The 19,528-nt window shown below is 37.6% G+C and overlaps 1 protein-coding gene across 1 annotated transcript in view; it reads right to left on the bottom strand.

Annotated features, from left to right (window-relative positions):
• Positions 1-19,528, bottom strand: part of CFAP70 (cilia and flagella associated protein 70) — an 88,316-nt gene that overhangs the window by 16,382 nt on the left and 52,406 nt on the right. The window contains exons 17-23 of the mRNA XM_081248464.1: positions 16,017-16,142; positions 13,885-14,018; positions 13,648-13,763; positions 13,225-13,449; positions 2,662-2,820; positions 1,977-2,098; positions 361-513 (exon numbers count right to left, since the gene is read on the bottom strand). Of these exons, the coding sequence (XP_081104590.1) occupies positions 361-513; positions 1,977-2,098; positions 2,662-2,820; positions 13,225-13,449; positions 13,648-13,763; positions 13,885-14,018; positions 16,017-16,142 (1,035 nt within the window). The remainder of the gene's footprint in view (positions 1-360; positions 514-1,976; positions 2,099-2,661; positions 2,821-13,224; positions 13,450-13,647; positions 13,764-13,884; positions 14,019-16,016; positions 16,143-19,528) is intronic.

Genomic DNA, 19,528 nt, shown 5'->3' with positions numbered 1-19,528 from the left:
GCCCTCTCATTTTTTTCTTGCATTCTTCAAAGCCGTTTTGTCTTTGGGGAAAATATTAAGAAAAATATTCATGCATAACCATGATGATGTTCACAATGAGAAAGTAGAAGTTCAGGAAACTTGAAATAGATAAAGTGTCCGCTAAAGAGCTGTACTTATCCTTTCTCTGTCCTTTGTAAAAGTCATGATTGATTAAGAGAAACAAATGGAAGGAAATTAGATAAATGAGTTTACTGACAGCTGATGACCCCCACCTCTGGTAACCAGAAATCTACCTGTGATATGGCATCACCACCTTTAAGAAGGCCTACTTGTCCCTTCTCCAAACTAAACTTAAGACGCTCTAGCAAAAGTTATTACCAGGTAGTCCATCTGGGCTGCTTGTTGAAGGTATTCCTCTGCTTTAGCAAAATCCTTCTTGAGTAGGTGTGTCTGGGCCAGCACCAAGTAATACTCACAGCTGGGGCCTCCATGAGGGCATAATAGCTCATGTGCAAGCACTCTGTGTACATACTGCAAGGAAAACTCAGATTATAAGAAACATGTAAATGACTGCATGGTGTCAATTCCATAGCTCTCATGGTTGAAGATTATGTCTCTGATAATAAATAATAAGAAACATATTATAGAATGAAATGATTATCAATTTCAAAAGGTTAGAGGTGAATTATAAACATTCAGCATATCATGGTTCCATTACCAGCTATTCATGTAGTAACATTTCCAAGTGAATTATCTACAGTACTGTATAATTCTGGTCTTGCTGGTCATACTAGATGAGTTTTAGCCTATTGTGTAGCAGACAAAGGCATTTCATCAACCACCCCATTTTCATACGAGGTAACGTTTTCAGGCATTTGTATTTATACGGAAACTTAGAGTGAGGCAAAACCTCCCTTTCTAAAATTCTAAACTCAGGATCTTAGAAACATAAATGTCTGTTTCTGACACACTCTCAAGCATTTGTTATGTTCACCAGTTTTATACTTTGGGCTATACTTTGTTTTTAACATGATATACGGCCTGCAAATTTGACAAAGTCATATGTACTTGCTAAGAAGAGGGGAAACCCTTCTCCCTCTGTTCTCATCTCAGCCTATAATATAGAAACTTCCACTAATAATGATACCTTCTTAGGAAAATACTGGGGGGGAGGCTCTGCAGCTGTTCCCTCTACCTGCGTACTGACTCTTGGACATGGGGGAAAAGTGATTTATTTAATTAGGGAGACAGAGAGCCTGTTTCTCTATTGTGAAAGGTTAGTATATTAAAGCCTCCTGTTTAATGTGGCCCACTCCCACCTAGTTCATAATTCTTGCCCTATCTTGAGTTGCCCACCCTCAAGTGGGACATGCATTCTATAGGTTGAGGGCCAAATCTCTTGCCTCCTGGATCTTGCTCTCTCTCTTACTGCTCGCTTCATGGATATGTTTCTCATTTCCTATGTGGTAGGTAGACCTTACAGGATGCTCTTCTTCTCTGGGAGGAGACTGCAGTTCTCCAGCTGTTCCACCTGTGACTGCATGGGTAAATCAAATCTGGGACCAGTCACATATCCAGCCCAGTTATACCAATAAAAAATTAGTATTTTTATCCCCCCATATAGCACTGGGTATCTGTTTCCAATTGGTTCAGAACCTGGAAGGGAAGAAGGGTGTGCTTAGGCTCCTGTGAACCCCCAACACTCACATAACATGAGTTCCCACAATAAAGTAACATCAGGCTACAAATGACTCAGAGTCTGATTTCGCTTTGCTGGTATTCTATAGGGAGCAGACTTGCAGTGAGGTCTCCTGATGCTCTCCGCAGAGAGTAGTTCATGTTTGAATGTTTATTCCATTGTGTCTATAGTGTGCTCTCAAAGCATGTTTAATTTCTGCATCATACACATTTAAGCTTGCGAAGACATCACTATGAGAGAATAAGTAGTTCATTAAAATCTTTCCCTCTACTTGCCCTTTTTCAAATATTCTGACCTGCACAGCATTGACCTTCATCAAGAAGCGTATGGTCTCCATGAAGATGGTGGTAGGAGTTTGGGAAACACTATAAAGGGTGGGATGCAGACAAGTCGATGACTCTTGACATTTTGATGCTTCTGAAAATATGATATTAAAATAATAGACAATTAGATACAAAGGAAAAATTCAGAAGCTCAGACACATAGCAGGGAGAGTATTCTACTCTAATATATGAGAGAAATTATAATCTTGAAAGCAATAGATTATTCTATGGCAATGGCCCCCAAAGAGGAGATCTCAGAAGTTCTCGAGGTTATTCTACTGGTGGTTCCAAATGAAAGTTGAATGAAATAAAAGCTTTTTTAAAAAAAAAAGTATTCAGGTCTTCCTGAATGTGAAACAGATTTGTAGATACTCTGATCTTTAGATACTGTAAAAATGAAAATTCATTAACAGAAAATCATAGGTCTGTAGTTGGCTACTTCTCTGAGCTAAATGTAAATCCTCACTATAGAAATAGTTGCATTACTGAGATTGGATTTCAGAGTCTAGCCTCACATGAAGGAATTTAGACAATATTACAGATAAGCTAATCAACTTCAAACAAGTTAAGATTGCCATTTTGGTCATCAAAAGAGTTTTCAACATTGTCTAGTTTGTTTATCCCCTTCTTCCAAGTGGAAATCTTTATTCTAATTACCTTTTTTTGATGGTATCTCCTTGATAAATGTGTTGGATGGTTTTGGGCTGGTAGTTGGATCCTGAGACTGTACAGACAAAATGGGTTCATGTGACTCAGACTGCAGGTTAGAGGATTCATCAAGAAATTCATCTAGAATGGATAATGGAGCTCCTAGTCCTATAAAGATTAAATTTTAATGAGAAAAAAACCTACCTTCCTACATTGTATATTAAAAGGTTATTACAGGAGATAAATACAATTAATTTCCAAAGCATAGGAAACATAACCCCTAAATATTGCATGGAAAGACTTGTTTTCCAGATTTTTTATATTTCTGAATAATTTAAAGAGTGCAAGCTAAACAGACAGCACAGCTCCTGCCACTATGACCCCCTAGTCAAACCCTTCTGCCAGCCCAAGTCATGATAGTGTCAAACAAATACCTATTACAAAAGCTATATGTTAAGCCTAGAATCTCAAGAATCCAGAGGAGAAGATTAACATATTTTTAGATAATATTAAAACCACTTAAGGACAGGAATTCTATTTTATTTCACTGTTCAAAAATCACCATCATCAATATCACAAGTAGTTATATATGAACATGGCTGTATGCCAGGTATTATATTAAGGATTGTAATGTACAATCTTATTTATTTTTTACAACACTATGAGATATACTTATTATGCTCCAATAAACAAAGTGAACCACAGAAAAGTTAAAAAATTTGCTGAAGCTCTTAAACATTCCAAGCTGCCTCTCACATAAACAAATGTTTTAGGAATAAAAATAAAAAGCAATGCTGGTTAGGAAATGATCAGTGCCAGCTGGTTCTGAATCAGAAGAGGTCACTCTCAGCTAGAGAAAAAGATATGGCTTTGAAAAATAGGTAGAAGTTGGATAGGTAGAGAGGTAGGGGCTAAAGCATGGAAGTAGCAAGCTAATTATTTTTATGGGTACTGAGGATTGCATAGTAAAAATTAAGGAAAGGTAGGTTGGGGGCTAAGACTGTATTGATATTTGAATGCTAGGAGTTTTCTTCTGTAGGAAAAAGAAGAGGTTTACAATAAAGAGATTTGAGCAGAAAAATCAGAGGATGAAAGTGGGATTTTATGAAGATTACTCTAGCAGTACTATGCAGCAAGGAGAAAAAAATGTTGATGGAGACAAAGAAGTCTGTAATAAGGCTGTTATAACATTCTGGATATTGGTAATGGAGAGTAGTGGAAATATAAAAGGAAGATGTAGGGAGCATTTTGAAAGAAAACCAACTGGTCTGGGAAATCAACTTGATATTGGGATCGGGGGAAGCTCAAGCAAGCAAGCAAGCAAGAAGAAGCAGGGATGACTCTGAGATCATGAGCTTGGGTGCCTAATATAATGATGTAGAGTCAGTTTGAGATATGAGGAGATGAGTTAACTAGTGGAAAAATCCAACTGCTGGATTCTGGAGGGATGTCAAGGTTAAAGATAGAAATCTGACAGTTATCAGAAGTGAAAATAGAAACTGTGAGGGTAGGTGAGCTCTTAGAAAGTATTACTGGGAAATGATTACAGTAACCTACTATTTACATGTAATAAAAAACATGTTTATGCTGTATGCTTCAGTTAATTCAAAATCACTATTGAGATAACAAATCAAAATACCATATATATTCATTTATGTATTTATATTTAAACAGCTCTTTTTTTTTAAAAGGTAGAAGTTTTAAAAATAATAGTTCAATGAGTGAACTGTAATTCCTTCAAGAGAGGAGAGCAGTTATAACTCTTCCATTTATACTTGACATTTTCCATTACCCTTTCTTAGAATTCTCAGTAAACAATTACTTGCACTCACTCTATGATTTAGGTAAAGCTCAACAGCCACTTCCTCTAAATAAGGAAACCAAGGTTAAGAGAGGTTAAATGCCTCAGAGCAGATCAGTGGCGAGACTAGCTATATAACTGTGGGGTTCTCAGGAAATAATTTACTCTAATTTACTTTTAATACTGTAAAAAGTATTACAGTATTACTGGGAAATGATTACATCTACTGGGTGTGACAAGAAAGTGAAGCAACCAAAGGAAACACAAACTATTGGAGATGGAGTTAATCCAACATGTATTTCAAGAAAAGAGAATGGTTAAATATGCAGAGTGATCATTGAGAAGTGATGATCTTAATGAAAAAAAAAGAAACTGGAGAGGTGGCCAAAATGGCAGAGTAGGAAGACCCTGAACTCACTGCCTCCCATGGACACACCAAAATTACAACCACTTACAGAACAACTATCTATGAAAATGACACGGAGACTAGAAGAAAATATTTTCCACACCAAAGACTTAAAAAAGGAACCACAGTGAGATGGTAGGAGGGACAGGGACATGGTATAGTCAGGACCCACACCCTCAGGTTGGTGACTGACATACGAGAGGAATATCACAATCATAGAGGTCCTCCCCAAGGAGTGAGGGGTCATAGTCTTATATCAGGCTCCTCAAACTAGGGATCCTGAACCAGGAAGACAAGCCCCCAGAACATCTGGCTCTGAAAACCGCTGGGGCCTAGGATCAGGAGAGCTGAAGGACTATAGGAAATAGAGACTCCAATTTTAAAGGGAGTGCACAAAATCTCACATGCTCCCAGTCCCAGTGCAGAGGCAGTAGTTTGAAAGAAGCCTGGGTCAGACCCACTTGCTGATCTTGGAGAGCCTACTGGAAGGCAGGAGGCAACTGGTACTCCCTCTGGGGATGGAGACACTGTTGACAGCCATTTGGGGATCATTCTACCATGATAACAGTGGTACTGGCAAGTGCCATTTTAGAATCCTCCCTCTAGCTTATTACCACCGGGGACTGACCCCACCCACCAGTGGGTTGGCACAAGCCATGAGCCCTCCTGGGGCTCACAAACAGCTGCACAGGGATACAGCCTAGCCCACCAGTGGGCCAGCACCAGCCCCAAGTCCCCCCAGGGCTGCACAGCCAACCACACAGGAAGCCTACTGTGCCCTCCAGTGGGCCTTCAGCCACCACATGAGGCACTGCCTCACAGACAACTGGGCCAGGGCCCAGCCCCGCCTATCAGCATGCCCACATTAGTTCACCTTGCCACAGAAGAAGAGTGCATGCAGCCTACATACAGGATACCTCTAGAGCATATAGCTCTGGTGACCAGAAATGAGTGCCCTGCTGGGCCCCATTGGACATCTCCTACATAAGCCCACTTCTTCAAGATTGGGAAATGTAACCAACTTACCTGCCTACCACATAGAAATAAGCAGAGAATTGGGCAAAATGAAGAGACAGATGAATATGTTACCAATGAAAGAACAAGACATAACCTCAGTAAAAGAACTTAAAAAAGTGGAGATAAGCAATCTTTCCACTTCTTTGAATCATCTTCAGTTGCCTTTATCAGTTTTTTATAGTTCTCAGCAGATAAGTCTCTCACCTCCTTGGTCAGGATTATTCCTTTGTTTTTTTTGTTTGTTTGTTTTTTGGATACGATTTTAAAAGGATTGTTTTTTGTTTTGTTTTGACTTTCCCTTTCTGATATTTCATTGTTAGTGTAAAGAAATGCAACAGATTTCTGTATGTCAATCTTATATTCTGCTACCTTGCTGAATTTGTTTATCAGTTCTAGAAGTTTTTGTGTGAAATCTTTAGGGTTTTCTCCATATAGTGTCATGTCATGTGCATATAATGACAATTATACCTCTTCCCTTCCAATCTGGATACATTTTATTTCTTTTTCTTGTCTGATTGCTGTGGCTAGGACTTCCAATACCATGTTGAATAGAAGGGGTAAGAGTGGGCATCCTTGTCTTGTTCCAGATTTTAGTGGGAAGGCTTTTAGCTTTTCACCGTTGAGTATTATATTAGCTGTGGGTTTGTCATAAATAGCTTTTATTATGTTGAGATATGTTCCCTGTATACCCACTTTGGTAAGAGTTTTTATCATGAATGGATGTTGAATTTTGTCAAATGCTTTTTCTGCATCTATTGAGATGATCATGTAGTTTTTGTCTTTTCTTTTGTTGATGTGGTGTATCACATTGATTGATTTACATATGTTGAACCGTCCTTGTGAACTTGGGATAAATCCCACTTGGTCATAGTGTATGATCTTTTTTTATGTGTTGTTGGATTTGGTTTGCTAATATGTTGTTGAGAATTTCTCATTAAATACAAAGTTAAAAGAAAAGATATAATAAATATATAAGCAGAAATCAATAAAATTAAAATTGAAAATTAATAGAGAAGATTAATGAAACCAAAAGTTGGCTCTTTGAAAAGATCAATAAAATCAATAAGCCGTTAGCCAGGCTAACTAAAAAAAAAAAAAAAAAGAAAGAAAGAAAAAGAGGACATATTACTAATATCAGAAATGAAAGAAGAGATATCACTACAGATCCCATGGACATTAAAAAGATAGTAAAGGGCTTCCCTGGTGGCGCAGTGGTTAAGAATCTGCCTGCCAATGCAGGGGACACAGGTTCGAGCCCTGGTCCAGGAAGATCCCACATGCCGCAGAACAACTAAGCCTGTGTGCCACAACTACTTAGCCTGCACTCTAGAGCCCACGAGCCACAACTACTGAACCCTCGTGCCACACTACTGAAGCGCACGCACCTAGCGCCCATGCTCTGCAACAAGAGAAGCCACTGCAATGAGAAGCCCGCACACTGCAACAAAGAGTAGCCCCTGCTCGCCGCAACTAGAGAAAGCCCACGTGCAGCAACGAAGACCCAATGCAGCCAAATTAATTAATTAATTAATTAATTAATTTTTAAAAAAGATAGTAAAGGAATATTATGAACACTTATGTGCCCAAAATTTAATAACCTAGATGAAATGGACCAACTTCCTAAAAAACATAATCTTCCAAAACTTACACAAGGAGAAACAGACAATCTGAATAGGACTATATCTATTAAATATACTGAATCTATTAAATATACTGACTCAGTAATTAATAACCTTCCAATACAGAAAATACGAGGGTCAGATGGGTTCACTGGTGAATTCTCCCAAACATTTAAAGAAGAAATTATACCATTTCTATACAATATGTTTAAGAGGACAGAAGCAGAAGGAATACTTCCTAAGTCATTCTACGAGGCCAACATTTTCCTAATACCAAAACCAGACAAAGACTTTACAAGACAAGAAAACTACAGACTATTATCTCTCATGAGCATAGACTCAAAAATTGTCAACAAAATATTAGCAAATCAAATTCAACAATATATAAAAGAATTATACACCATGGCCAAATAGGATTTAACGTAGGTATGCAAGGCTGGTTGAACATTCAAAAATTGACTAATGTAATCCAGAATATCAACAGGCTAAAGAAGAAAATCATATGATCATATCAATAGATGCAGAAAAAGCATTTGACAAAATCTAACGCCTCTTCAAGATAAAAACTCTCAGTAAACTAGGAATTGAGGGAAACTTCCTGGACTTGATCAAGAATATCTACAAAAAACTATAGCTATCATCATACTTAGTGGTAAGAAACTTGAAGTTTTCCCACAAGATCAGAAACAAGGGAAGGATGTCTCTTCTCACCACTGCTTTTCAACATCATACATCATACTGTAAGTCCTACCTAATGCAACAAGACAAGAAAAAGAAATAAAAGAAATACAAATTGGGAAGAAAGGAATACAAATTGAGAAGGAAGAAATACAACTGTCTTTGTTTGCAAAAGATATGATTGTCTATGTAGAAAGTCCAAAAGAAGTGACCAAAAATACTCCTGGAACTAATAAGCAATTATAGCAAAATTGCAGGATACAAGGTTAATATACAAAAGTTAATCTATATACCAGCAACAAATAAGTGCAATTTGAAATTTAAGCACAACACTATCTATATTGGCATCCCAAAAATGAAAAACTTAGGTATAAATCTGACAAAATATATACAAGTTCTGTATAAGGAAAACTACAATCTATGATGAACTAAATCAAAAAAGAACTAAATAGATGGAAAGATAGTTCATGTTAATGGATAGGAAGATTCACTATCATCAGGATGTCAGTTCTCCCCCAATTTGATCTATGGATTCAATGCAATCCCAATCAAAGTCCCAGAAAGTTATTCTGTGGATATCAAAAAGCTGATTCTAAAGTGTATATGGAGAGGCAAAAGACACAGAACAGCTAACATAATATTTAAGGAGAGCAAAGTTGGAGAACTGACCCTACCTGACTTCAAGACTCACTATAAAGCTGCAATAATCAAGACAGCGTGGTACTGCCAAAAGAATAGACAAATAGATTGGTGGAACAGAATAGGGAGCCCAGAAATAGACCCACATAAATATAAACTAATCTTTCACAAAAAAACAAAGGTAATACAATTGAGCAAAGATAGACTTTTCAGCAAATAGCAGTGGAGCAACTGGACATCTACATGCAAAAAAATGAATCTAGACAACACAGACATCATAACATCACAAAAATTAACTCAAAATGGATCACAGAACTAAGTGTAAAATGCAAAAACTATAAAACTCCTAGAAGATAAAATAAGAGAAAACCTAGATGACATTGAGTATGGCTTTTTAGATAGAACACCAAAGGCATGACCCATGAAAGAAGGAATTGACAAGCTGGACTTCACTGAAACTAAAAACTCAGGCTCTGCAAAGGACAATGTGAAGAGAATGAGAAGACAAGCCATAGGACTGGGAGAAAATGTTTGCAAAAGACACATCTGATAAAAGACTTAATCAAAATATACAAAGAACTCTTAAAACTAACAATAAGAATATAAACGACTTGATTAACAAGTGGCCAAAGACCTTAACATACATGTCACCAAAGAAGATATCCAGATGGCACATAAGCTTTTAAGATACTGCATATCATATGTCACCAGGCATGGTGATAATTGGGAAGAAAGACTATGCATGTGTGGAGGCAAGAAGTATATGTGAAATCTCTATACTTTCCTTTTAATCTTGCTGTGAACCTAAAACTGCTCTAAAAAATAAAGTGTATTTAAAAATAAAAGATTAATGTGAAAAATCATATTCTAATAAAATTTTTAAACCTAGATGAAATTGATGAACTCTAAAAAGTATAAAATACCATGAATAACACAATAAGAAATATAGAATGCAAATCCTTAAAGATTAAGAAAATGAAATGATAGTCAATACCTCCTTTGCCAAAAACCCCAGGTCCCAGTTGTTTTATGGTTGAGTTCTGCCAAATGTTTAAGTCAAAATCAATTGTATCATATATAAGTTGATACAGAAGAGCAAAGGAAAGGTGCCTAATAATCTTGATTATAAAAACAGACGACAGGGGGCTTCCCTGGTGGCGCAGTGGTTGGGAGTCCGCCTGCCGATGCAGGGGACACAGGTTCGTGCCCCGATTTGGGAAGATCCCACATACCGCGGAGTGGCTGGGCCCGTGAGCCATGGCCGCTGAGCCTGCGCGTCCGGAGCCTGTGCTCCACAACGGGAGAGGCCACAGCAGTGAGAGGCCCGCGTACCGCAAAAAAAAAAAAAAAATAGACGACAAAAGAAAATCACAGGCTATTTCATTTATGAACATAGTTGCAAAGATCCAAAATAAAGCATTAGCTATTCAAATCCAAAGGTATATTAAAAACGAATATATTATGATCAAGTAGGATTTCCAATTATTGCAAGGATTGTTCAATATAAAAGAAATCTATCAATGTTGTTCACTATATTAATAGATAAAAGGAGAAAATAATTTTATTTTTTTCAACTGATGCAGAAAAAGAATTTGATAAAGATCAACACCTATTAATGAAAAAAACTCTTTGGAAATTAAGAATAGAAGAGATCCTCCTTAATTCTGTAAAGGTTTTTCAGAAAAAACTTACAGCATATTTTATATTTAATAGACAAACTTTAAACTCATTCCCCTTAAGACAGGAAAGAAGACAACGCTGAACACCACAACTAATATACAACATATTGTAGATAATAAAAAGACATGAGTAGTATGAGGATTGGGAGGAAAACATAACACTGTCATTACTGGCAGATGATATGATAATCATATTCTGGAAAAAAATAACAGAATTAATAATCTACTTGAATCAATAAGAGTCAAACAAGATTGTCATATACAAGTTCAATCCAAAAAACAATAGTATACACTAAAATCTAAAATGTAGAAAATCAACAGCATACACTAAAAAATACAGCAATAACCAACTAGAAAACATAATTAAAATAAGATACTATTATGATAGCAATGGAATCTATAAAATATCTATGAATTACTTAAACAGGGCCTCACTGGGAAAAAATGTTATAACTTTAATAAAGAACCCAGAAGACGACCTGAGTAAACGGAGAGATCCTCCACACACTTGGATGGAATGGTTTAACAATATGTAGATGTTAATTATCCCTAAATTTATCTATAAATTCAGTACAGTCCAAATAAAATTTCCAACTGGATTTTTAATGTACTTGATAAACTCACTGTAAAATTCATACAGATGAATAAACATTCATGAATAGGTAAGTCAGGTATAAAAAAGGCAAGTAAATGGGAGAACCTCATATGCCAGATACGAAGGCATACTATAACACCACAGCAATAAAAAGAGTGTGATATTGTTTTAAGATCAGACAAATGAGACAGAACAGAGAGCTCAGAGACATACATACCTTAAATCAAAGGATAAAAGATGATGGTTTAATAGATGGTTTTGAGAAAACTAGATCTACATGTGGAGAAAAATAAAATTTGATGCCTACTTTGCATCACAGTCAAAGATGGAATCCTGATAGATTAAAGATCTAAGTAGGGACTTCCCTGGTGGTGTAGTGGTTAAGAACCTGCCTGCCAATGCAGGGAACACGGGTTTGAGACCTGGTCTGGGAAGATCCCACATACCGCGGAGCAACTAAGCCTGTGCGCCACAACTACTGAGCCTGCGCTCTAGAGCCCGTGAGCCACAACTACTGAGGCCGCATGCCACAACTACTGAAGCCCACACACCTAGAGCCCATGCTCCGCAACAAGAGAAGCCACCACAATGAGAAGCCCGCATGCTGCAATGAAGAGTAGCCCCTGCTCACCGCTACTAGAGAAAGCCCGCGTGCAGCAACGAGGACCCAAGGCGGCCAAAAATAAATAAATAAAAATAAATTTTAAAAAAGATCTAAATGTAAAACTAATATTATAAAGGTAACTGAAGAAAATGTGACTTGAGGCAAGGACTATTTAAACAAAACTTCAAAGGCACAGAACTACAAAGCATTTGTAGAGTTGAACAACACAATCGACTAATTAAACCTACTTATAGAGCACTCCACTCAATAACAGCAGAATACACACTCTTTTCAAGTGTATATGGAATCAAGACAGATCAAACACTAGACCATAAAACAAGTCCAAATAAATTTAAAAGGATTCAAATCATGCAAAGCACATTTTCTAATCACAATGAAATTAAATTAAAAATAAAAAACAAAGACATCTGGAAAAATCCCCAAATATTTAGAAAATAAAAAACATACTGTTAGATAGCCCAGGGTCCCAGCTATTCAACTTCTAAGTATTTACCCAAGATAATGAAAGTATATGTCTATACAAAGACTTGTACACAAATATCCATAGCAGCTTTATTTTAATAGTCCCAAACTAGAATCAACCCAAATATATATCAACAGGTGACTAAATAAACATACCATGGTATCTCTGTACATCAGGATACTATTTAGAAATAAAAAATGACGAACTACTGATATGGGCAACAACATGTTTGAAACTCAAAATAATTAGGCTTAGTGGAAGAAGTCAGACAAAAAAGAGTATATACTGTGTGATTCTGCTTAATTCTAGAATATGCAAACTCATCTATAGTGATAGAAAGTTGATTGGTGGTTATCTGGAAATAGGAGCAAGAGAAAGAATTACAAATGAGCACAAGGGAAGTTTTGGGCATTTTGGATATGTTCATTATCTTGATTGTGGTGATGTTTCCATGGGTATGTTCATAGGTCAAAACATCAAATTGTACATTAAATATGTGCAGTTTATTATACCTCAAACTATTGAAAATATATGCTCACAAAATAACAATGTACAATAACTTATAAACAAAATAACATATGCAAGAAACACATAAACAAAAATACACACATTAAACACATTAGAATGACTGATTTCTTAAAGTGGAGGAAAGGAGAATGTCAATGAAGAACAGGAAAAAAATACAGTGTATAAATAAACAAATAAATTTAACAATCACAAGAATGGGACCGTACATAATGGGGAAGAGAGTGAGGGGGAAAAAGAATGAGATTTACTCAGCTAAAATGATACCCCTTTTAGGGATACACAGAAACAGTAAATTCTCTAAGTCTCAAAAAACTGAATAGCAACAAGTAGAAGCTTCCAACTTTCCATCACATGAATGAGGAAACACTTAGAAGGACTCTTTCCTGGTATCCCTGGAACAACTCAAAACTCCACCTTCTCATTCATTTAACAGCTATTTACTGAGTACCTACTATGTGCCAGGTCCTCCTCATAAGGCCAGTAATTTTTTCCAATAGCCACTCATCATCTCCCTGGTCCTACCTGCTGGGGCTTCCAACTTGACTGCTGCTGTAGAAGAACCACTGGTTATTCCCCAAGGGCCTAAACAGGAGTCGGCTTTCCCTCCTTCTTCAACATACTCCACAGTACTGGTGCTCCTCTGCTTTGTAACTTGGGCCTGAAGCCCTCGTGCCTGAAGCTGTTTGAAGGCTTCATGAAATGCCATTTCCATTCGAATATCATTGTTTTGAATTTCATAGTACAAGCCTGAAGAAAAAAAGATGTTGAAATAAATGCGACTAATTTCCCACCATCGTATACTGAAGAATGACAACATTTCACTTAAATTTCCCACACTTTTACTAAAGTTTAAGAACTACGTGATGAGCCATTTAAGAGTGGAAAGAGAAAGGGAAAATCTTCTAATGAAAGAAAACACATTCATATCACAGGAAAATATCAAACCAAGTAAAGTCCAGGCTACAACATTAGTTGGCTCCAAGCAAGTAGCATCTTCAAAGAAAATTTCTGCCTGTTCATAGTTCTCCATCAGGACAGCCAGGATACCACACAGCAACAAGCTGAGAAGAGACCACCAACATGATTAACAACATGGTCCCATGTCACAGTCATGGAACCAAGACAATTTCATATAGAAGCTTATCTGCTCCTACTCATTCCTTATCTCCCTTCCAACCATACCTGTGGATATGATTCTGGTTCAGGGAAAGGGCTTTCCGAAAACACTCTTGTGCTTTGATATTGTCTTCAGTTAGGAGGCAGAAGGCACCGTAGTCCAGCCAGTGCTCCAGGTTCTGGGGCTCACGAACCAACCTCTATCATATGAAACATCAAGAGGACCAAGGTTATTGTGACGCTATGTCATATTCTTTATGCACACAACATCACACAGTAAGCACTCCATAAATACCATAAGCTCTATGAAAGTAGAAACTATGACTAAGAAGTCATAAAACAGTCTGAATGCCTAGAACAGTCATTTCTCTGGCTTATAGTATGTGGTCAATAAATATTTGATGAAATAATATAAAAAATGAATCCTCAACTCATTGCTTCCTAGTGTCAGTGCTCTGGTCATCATACGCTCATCCAATTACTTGGGAACCAAAAGGTTCATTCTATATTTCATTTTAAAGATTTACATATAATCATTTCTGTCACAGTCTTGAGAATGCAAACATCAGCTTATCCACAAATATGTAAAAATAAAAGCAACTAAAAATGAGTTAAAACTATAAAACATTGCTGAAAGAAATTAAAGAAGACAAACAAATGGAAATACATTCCATGTTCACAGATTGCAAGACTTAATATTGTTAAGATATCATACAGTCCAAAGCAATTTACAGATTCAATGCACTATCTATCAAAATTCCAATGCTGTTTTTTGAAGAAATATAAAAGCCCATTCTAAAATTCATACGGAATCTTAAGGGACCCTGAATATCCAAAACAATCTTAAAAAAGAACAAAACTGGAGGACCCACACTTCCTGATTTCAAAACTTATAAAGCTATAGTAATCAGTCTGATACTGGTATAAAGACAGACATAGAGACCAAGGGAATAGAACAGAGAGCCCAGAAATAAATCATCGCATATATGGTCAAATGACTTTTGACAAAGTTGCCAAGACCATTCAATAGGGAAAGGACAGTCTTTTAAGCAAACTGTGCTAAGAAAACTGGATATCCACATGCAAAAGATTGAAGTTGGACCCTTACCTAATACCATGTACCAAAAATAACTCAAATGAATCAAAGACCTAAATGTAAGACCTAAAACTATAAAACTCTGAGAAGAAAACATAGGGCAATAGCTTCACAACATTGGATTTGATTTTTCCTCCAGCTGGCTATGTTCTCTTTGCACCAGAGGAGGGGTGTCCTGAAGCAACTGGGGCCCATGTGCATACAGAGGTCCTATGTACTGCCGGTGTAGGCATCAGTGGCTCTTCTCAGATGCAACCCAGGGTTGAGTCTTTTCCCTGGTTGTGGCCCCCAGATCCAATGCTGCTGTGGCATGGTCTAAGTGGGGCTGGAACATTGGCTTGGCTTGGGCCTAGGTGCATGGTGAGGCAGCCATGGGAAACCTGGCAGCCAGTAGGGCAAGCCAGGACGCTTGCACCCCTCAGGAGCAGAGTCCAGGCTTCTCCAGCCTTTTTATCCGTCCCAGCAGTCCTCCAACCAGCCAAAGTGGCTTGTCTCCTCTGCATAGGAACCCAGGACTGGGATACCCAGTCTGTGGCTTGACCTACTCACTCCCCAGTGTGGGTATATACCAGTGCAATCTCCCCTTTCCTCTGAGTCCCCTCTGAGGGGCACAGATCCTAACCAGATCTCCCCTTCTACTTTTCTTCCCCTTCTACTCAACTGTGTGTGTATCTTTCTTAGAGCCTTGGTTGTACAGGAGTCCTTCTGCCAGTTTCCAGTTAGTTTTCAGTGAGAATTGTTCTACATGTAGATGTACTTTTAATGTGTTCGTGGTGGGGAGGTGAGCTCCATGCCCTCTTACTTTGCCATCTTGATCTCTGCCTCTCGAGGTTCATTTTCTGCATACAGATAACCAACTGTTCTAACACAATTTTTTGAAAAGACTATCCTTTCTGCACTGAATTTGTAAATTTGTAAACAACTTTGTCGAAAATATAATGGCCTTATTTGTGTGCACCTATATTTGGACTCTGTTTTATTGATCTATGTGTCTATCCTTTCACCAATAAGGTTGGATTTTAAACAATCAGAAACTACTATTTATTATACCCATATTGTACAAATAGCAGTAATGACAACCACCAGAAAGATGTTTAATTACCTCTTCATAGTACACTGTTGCCATTTCATAGTTCTCATTGACTTCTGCTTCGAATGCACAGAGTCGAAGCTGTTCACTGCTGGTACAAATGGTTGAAAGAGTGCCTTGGACATCATCTGGCATGGCCTTGTCATCATCAAGATGTTAGGCAGACAAAATAAAGCAATTACAAGTAGAGAAGTTTTATAAGAATAAACCAAATGTGAGACTCTAGTCATGATGTCAAAAATGATATTGAGGTTTCTTACAGTCTTGCCAATACACTAAGAGAGTGAGAGTGAACCAAAGAATGAATATCAAGGGTGAAATAGAATCTCAGGTATCTGAATACCAACAGTCTAAGCTCATGGAAGCGAGTAAAAAATTATTCAGGGCACAACTGCTCTCTTCAACCCTTAGGGCAGCCAGAATCCCTAACTAAGTCACTTCTAACCTCAAACAGTTTCTTTCACTTTCTCTAGTGTACAGACAAATATGATCATTTTTTAGTTGTCATGACATGAAAAGCGTTGGCAAGAACTAGCTAGAGTCTTTAAACATCAAGAAAACACGAGCCCAGGGTAAATCTTTGGCAGCTACATCTACATTTTCAGTGGGATATATAGACAGATAGATTCTACAAAGGAGACATTTTAGAAATAGCCAGAAAGGTAGAAGGAAAAATAATATATCCTATATACCCAGAGAGGAAAGCAAGTCTGGTAATAACAAGTAATCTCTTGGGCCAGATGCTATGGCCAGGGAAGACCCCCCCACCAGACCAAATTCATTAACTACAAATAAAAATAATATCACTGACTTTAACAAGTAGAGTTACTAAGGAATGTGAAGAGTAAAGCTAAATTTGAGATGGGCCAAAGTAAGCTTTTGATCATTGATTAATGCCTCTGTTCTTTGTTCTTTTTAATTTTGGTGACTTTGACCTCCAAATCCCTACAGCAACACACTGCCATGCCCAAACTAGAAATACTATACCCCTAATATCCACTCCCCAAACCCACATTACAAGCCTTCTCCCTTCTTGTCATTTAGTCCCCTTAAAACTCCTCTCTGACTTCCAATATGCTGATCATTTCCCAAATGGATAAGCCTGGACTTCATGATTTCTACTCATACTACTCTCTCACCAGCACACTCAAGTTCTGGGCATCCTTGTCCTTTTCCTGCACTTGCCCGGAAAACTCCCAAATTAAAACAATCCTACAATCGGATTTCTTCATTCTCAGACAGGAGCTGCTAACTGATCCTGAAGAAAACCACATACAGTCTTAGCTGAAGGCCTTTAATACTCTCAGCAACCTATGTATTTGTCCTTGTTCAGCAACATTTTTCATAATGCTGTGCAGTATCTAAATTTTCTTCAAGCTTTTCATTCAACTCTTACCCCTTCACTTTCAGTAAAGGTGTTACTTCACAGAAGAAATAGAAATCATTAGGCAAAAAACCCCTCAACTTTTGAATCCTACACCCAAATTGTTTCTTTCTGCATCCACTGTTATCTCTTTCCTTTCAGTCTCAGAGGACGAGGCATCACATCCTTCTCTGTTTCAAGGCTAATTGTTCCATGTAAAATCTTGATCCTTTTCCACTTGTATATCCTGAGTTTGCCATTGGTTATTCCTGCTTTTTCCTCAATTTTCAACTTCTCCCAGTCTGCTGACTCTTCCTAAACCTGTGGACGTTCTAAAGACTTTTCCATCTTAAAAAGAAAATCTCTAATTTCTAGCTACTACTTTCCTACTTCTTCCCTTCATCTTCCAACTTCCTGAATTAATATTCCACCTGCTTCCTAATCACTCATTTACTCTTCAATTCATTATCATTTGAATCCACGTCATTAGCCCAATGAAACTGCTCTGTAAAGGTAACAGCAACCTCCTTATTGCCAAATCCAATAAAAACCTTTCAGATTTTTTTCTTTTTTCCCCAGGTTTATCAAGATATAATTGATATATGTCACTGTATAAGCATATATTGACTTAACATATATTGTGAAATTACTACTGCAGAAAGTTTAGTTAGCATTCATCATCCCATATAGATACAATAAAAAGAGACAGCAAAAAAAGAAAAAAAAATTTGTCCTTGTAATGAGAACTCAGGATTTACTCTCAACAGTTTTCATATATACCACACAGCACTGTTAACTATAGTCCTCATACTGTACATTACATCCCTAGTACTTATTTATCTTGTAATTGGAAATTTGTACCTTTTGACCTCCTTTCTCCAATCTCCCCTCCCCCTACCCCAGATCTTGTTTTTCTTGAACTCCTCAGAGTATTTGACAACGGTGACCATTTTTTCTTCTTAAAATTTTCTTCCCTTAGATTCTGAAATACCACTGTCTTCTGGGTCTTTTGCCTTTTCAACAATTTACTTGTCTCCTTTATTAATTCTTTTACTCATCCATCCCTTAAATGTTGGTGTTTCCTAGGGTTTTGCCACCAGCTTGCTTCTCTCTCTACTCGTGCTTTTCTTGGCAGCTTCATCTATGGCCACAGTTTGACTCGCATCTATATACTCAAGGCTCCCAAATCTAATCTCCAGCCCAGATCTCTCTCTTGAGCAAAACCCCACAAGAGTCAACGTTTAAAACTGAATTCAACATCACTTGCCTTCCACCAAATTTGCTTATGTTGTATTTCTTGTCCTAGTCAATGGTATTGCCAACTACCCAGTCACTGAGACTTAAACTTAAGAACCTTTGCTCTCTTTTCCTCCTTAGTATGTAATAACCAGTTAACATCACCAGTTCACCACCTCTAACCCATCCTACATACTGCTATCAGAGTGCTTTTTGTAAAATGTAAATCTAATCATAGTATTTCCCAGTATAAAATAATTAAATTTATTGCATCTAACTGCTAATAAGGGAAAAAGTCAAAACTTCTTTGTGTGGCATATAAGGCCTTCATCCACGCTCCCAGCTCCCTACCAGGAACTGATCCCTGGATTCATCGCCTGTTTCTCTGTCACTCAACCACTTCAACCTCTGCTCCTGAACTATATGTAGTTTCTGTATATGCCATATTCTTCCAAGCTTCTAAGCCTTCATGATGTTCTCTATGACTCAAATGCTCTGAAACATCTACCTGGTGAGCTTCTTTTTAGCCTTCAAGGCCCAGGTCGAGTCACAGCTCCTCTGTGAATCCTTCCCTGAAAGATCTCAGGGTGAAGTTGATACTTTCTTTAGGCATCCCCTAACCTGCTCTACCACGGACACACCTCTGTCACAACACTTACCTCACTCTACTGCAGTTATTTGTATTTTGTGCCTCTCCCCTCTACTAGACAGAGGCTCCCTGGGGACATAAGGCAACAGTAATTACCATCTCATGCTCAGTTCTCAATTGCTTTCCACATCAAATCATCCAAATCATCTGTGCAGGATTGTTCTCTTAACCCTAGGATACTGGACACTCCTACCTCTTTCAGGAAGGCTGAACAGGTAAAAGAAAAAGTGACGGTGGCCAAGAAGAAAAAAACAGTGAAAGAAAGAACAAATAGAA

Source organism: Mesoplodon bidens (genome assembly GCF_964165515.1).
Source record: "Mesoplodon bidens genome assembly, chromosome: 1".
Lineage (NCBI taxonomy): Eukaryota > Metazoa > Chordata > Mammalia > Artiodactyla > Ziphiidae > Mesoplodon > Mesoplodon bidens.
This window is presented reverse-complemented; position numbering and strand designations above follow the sequence as displayed.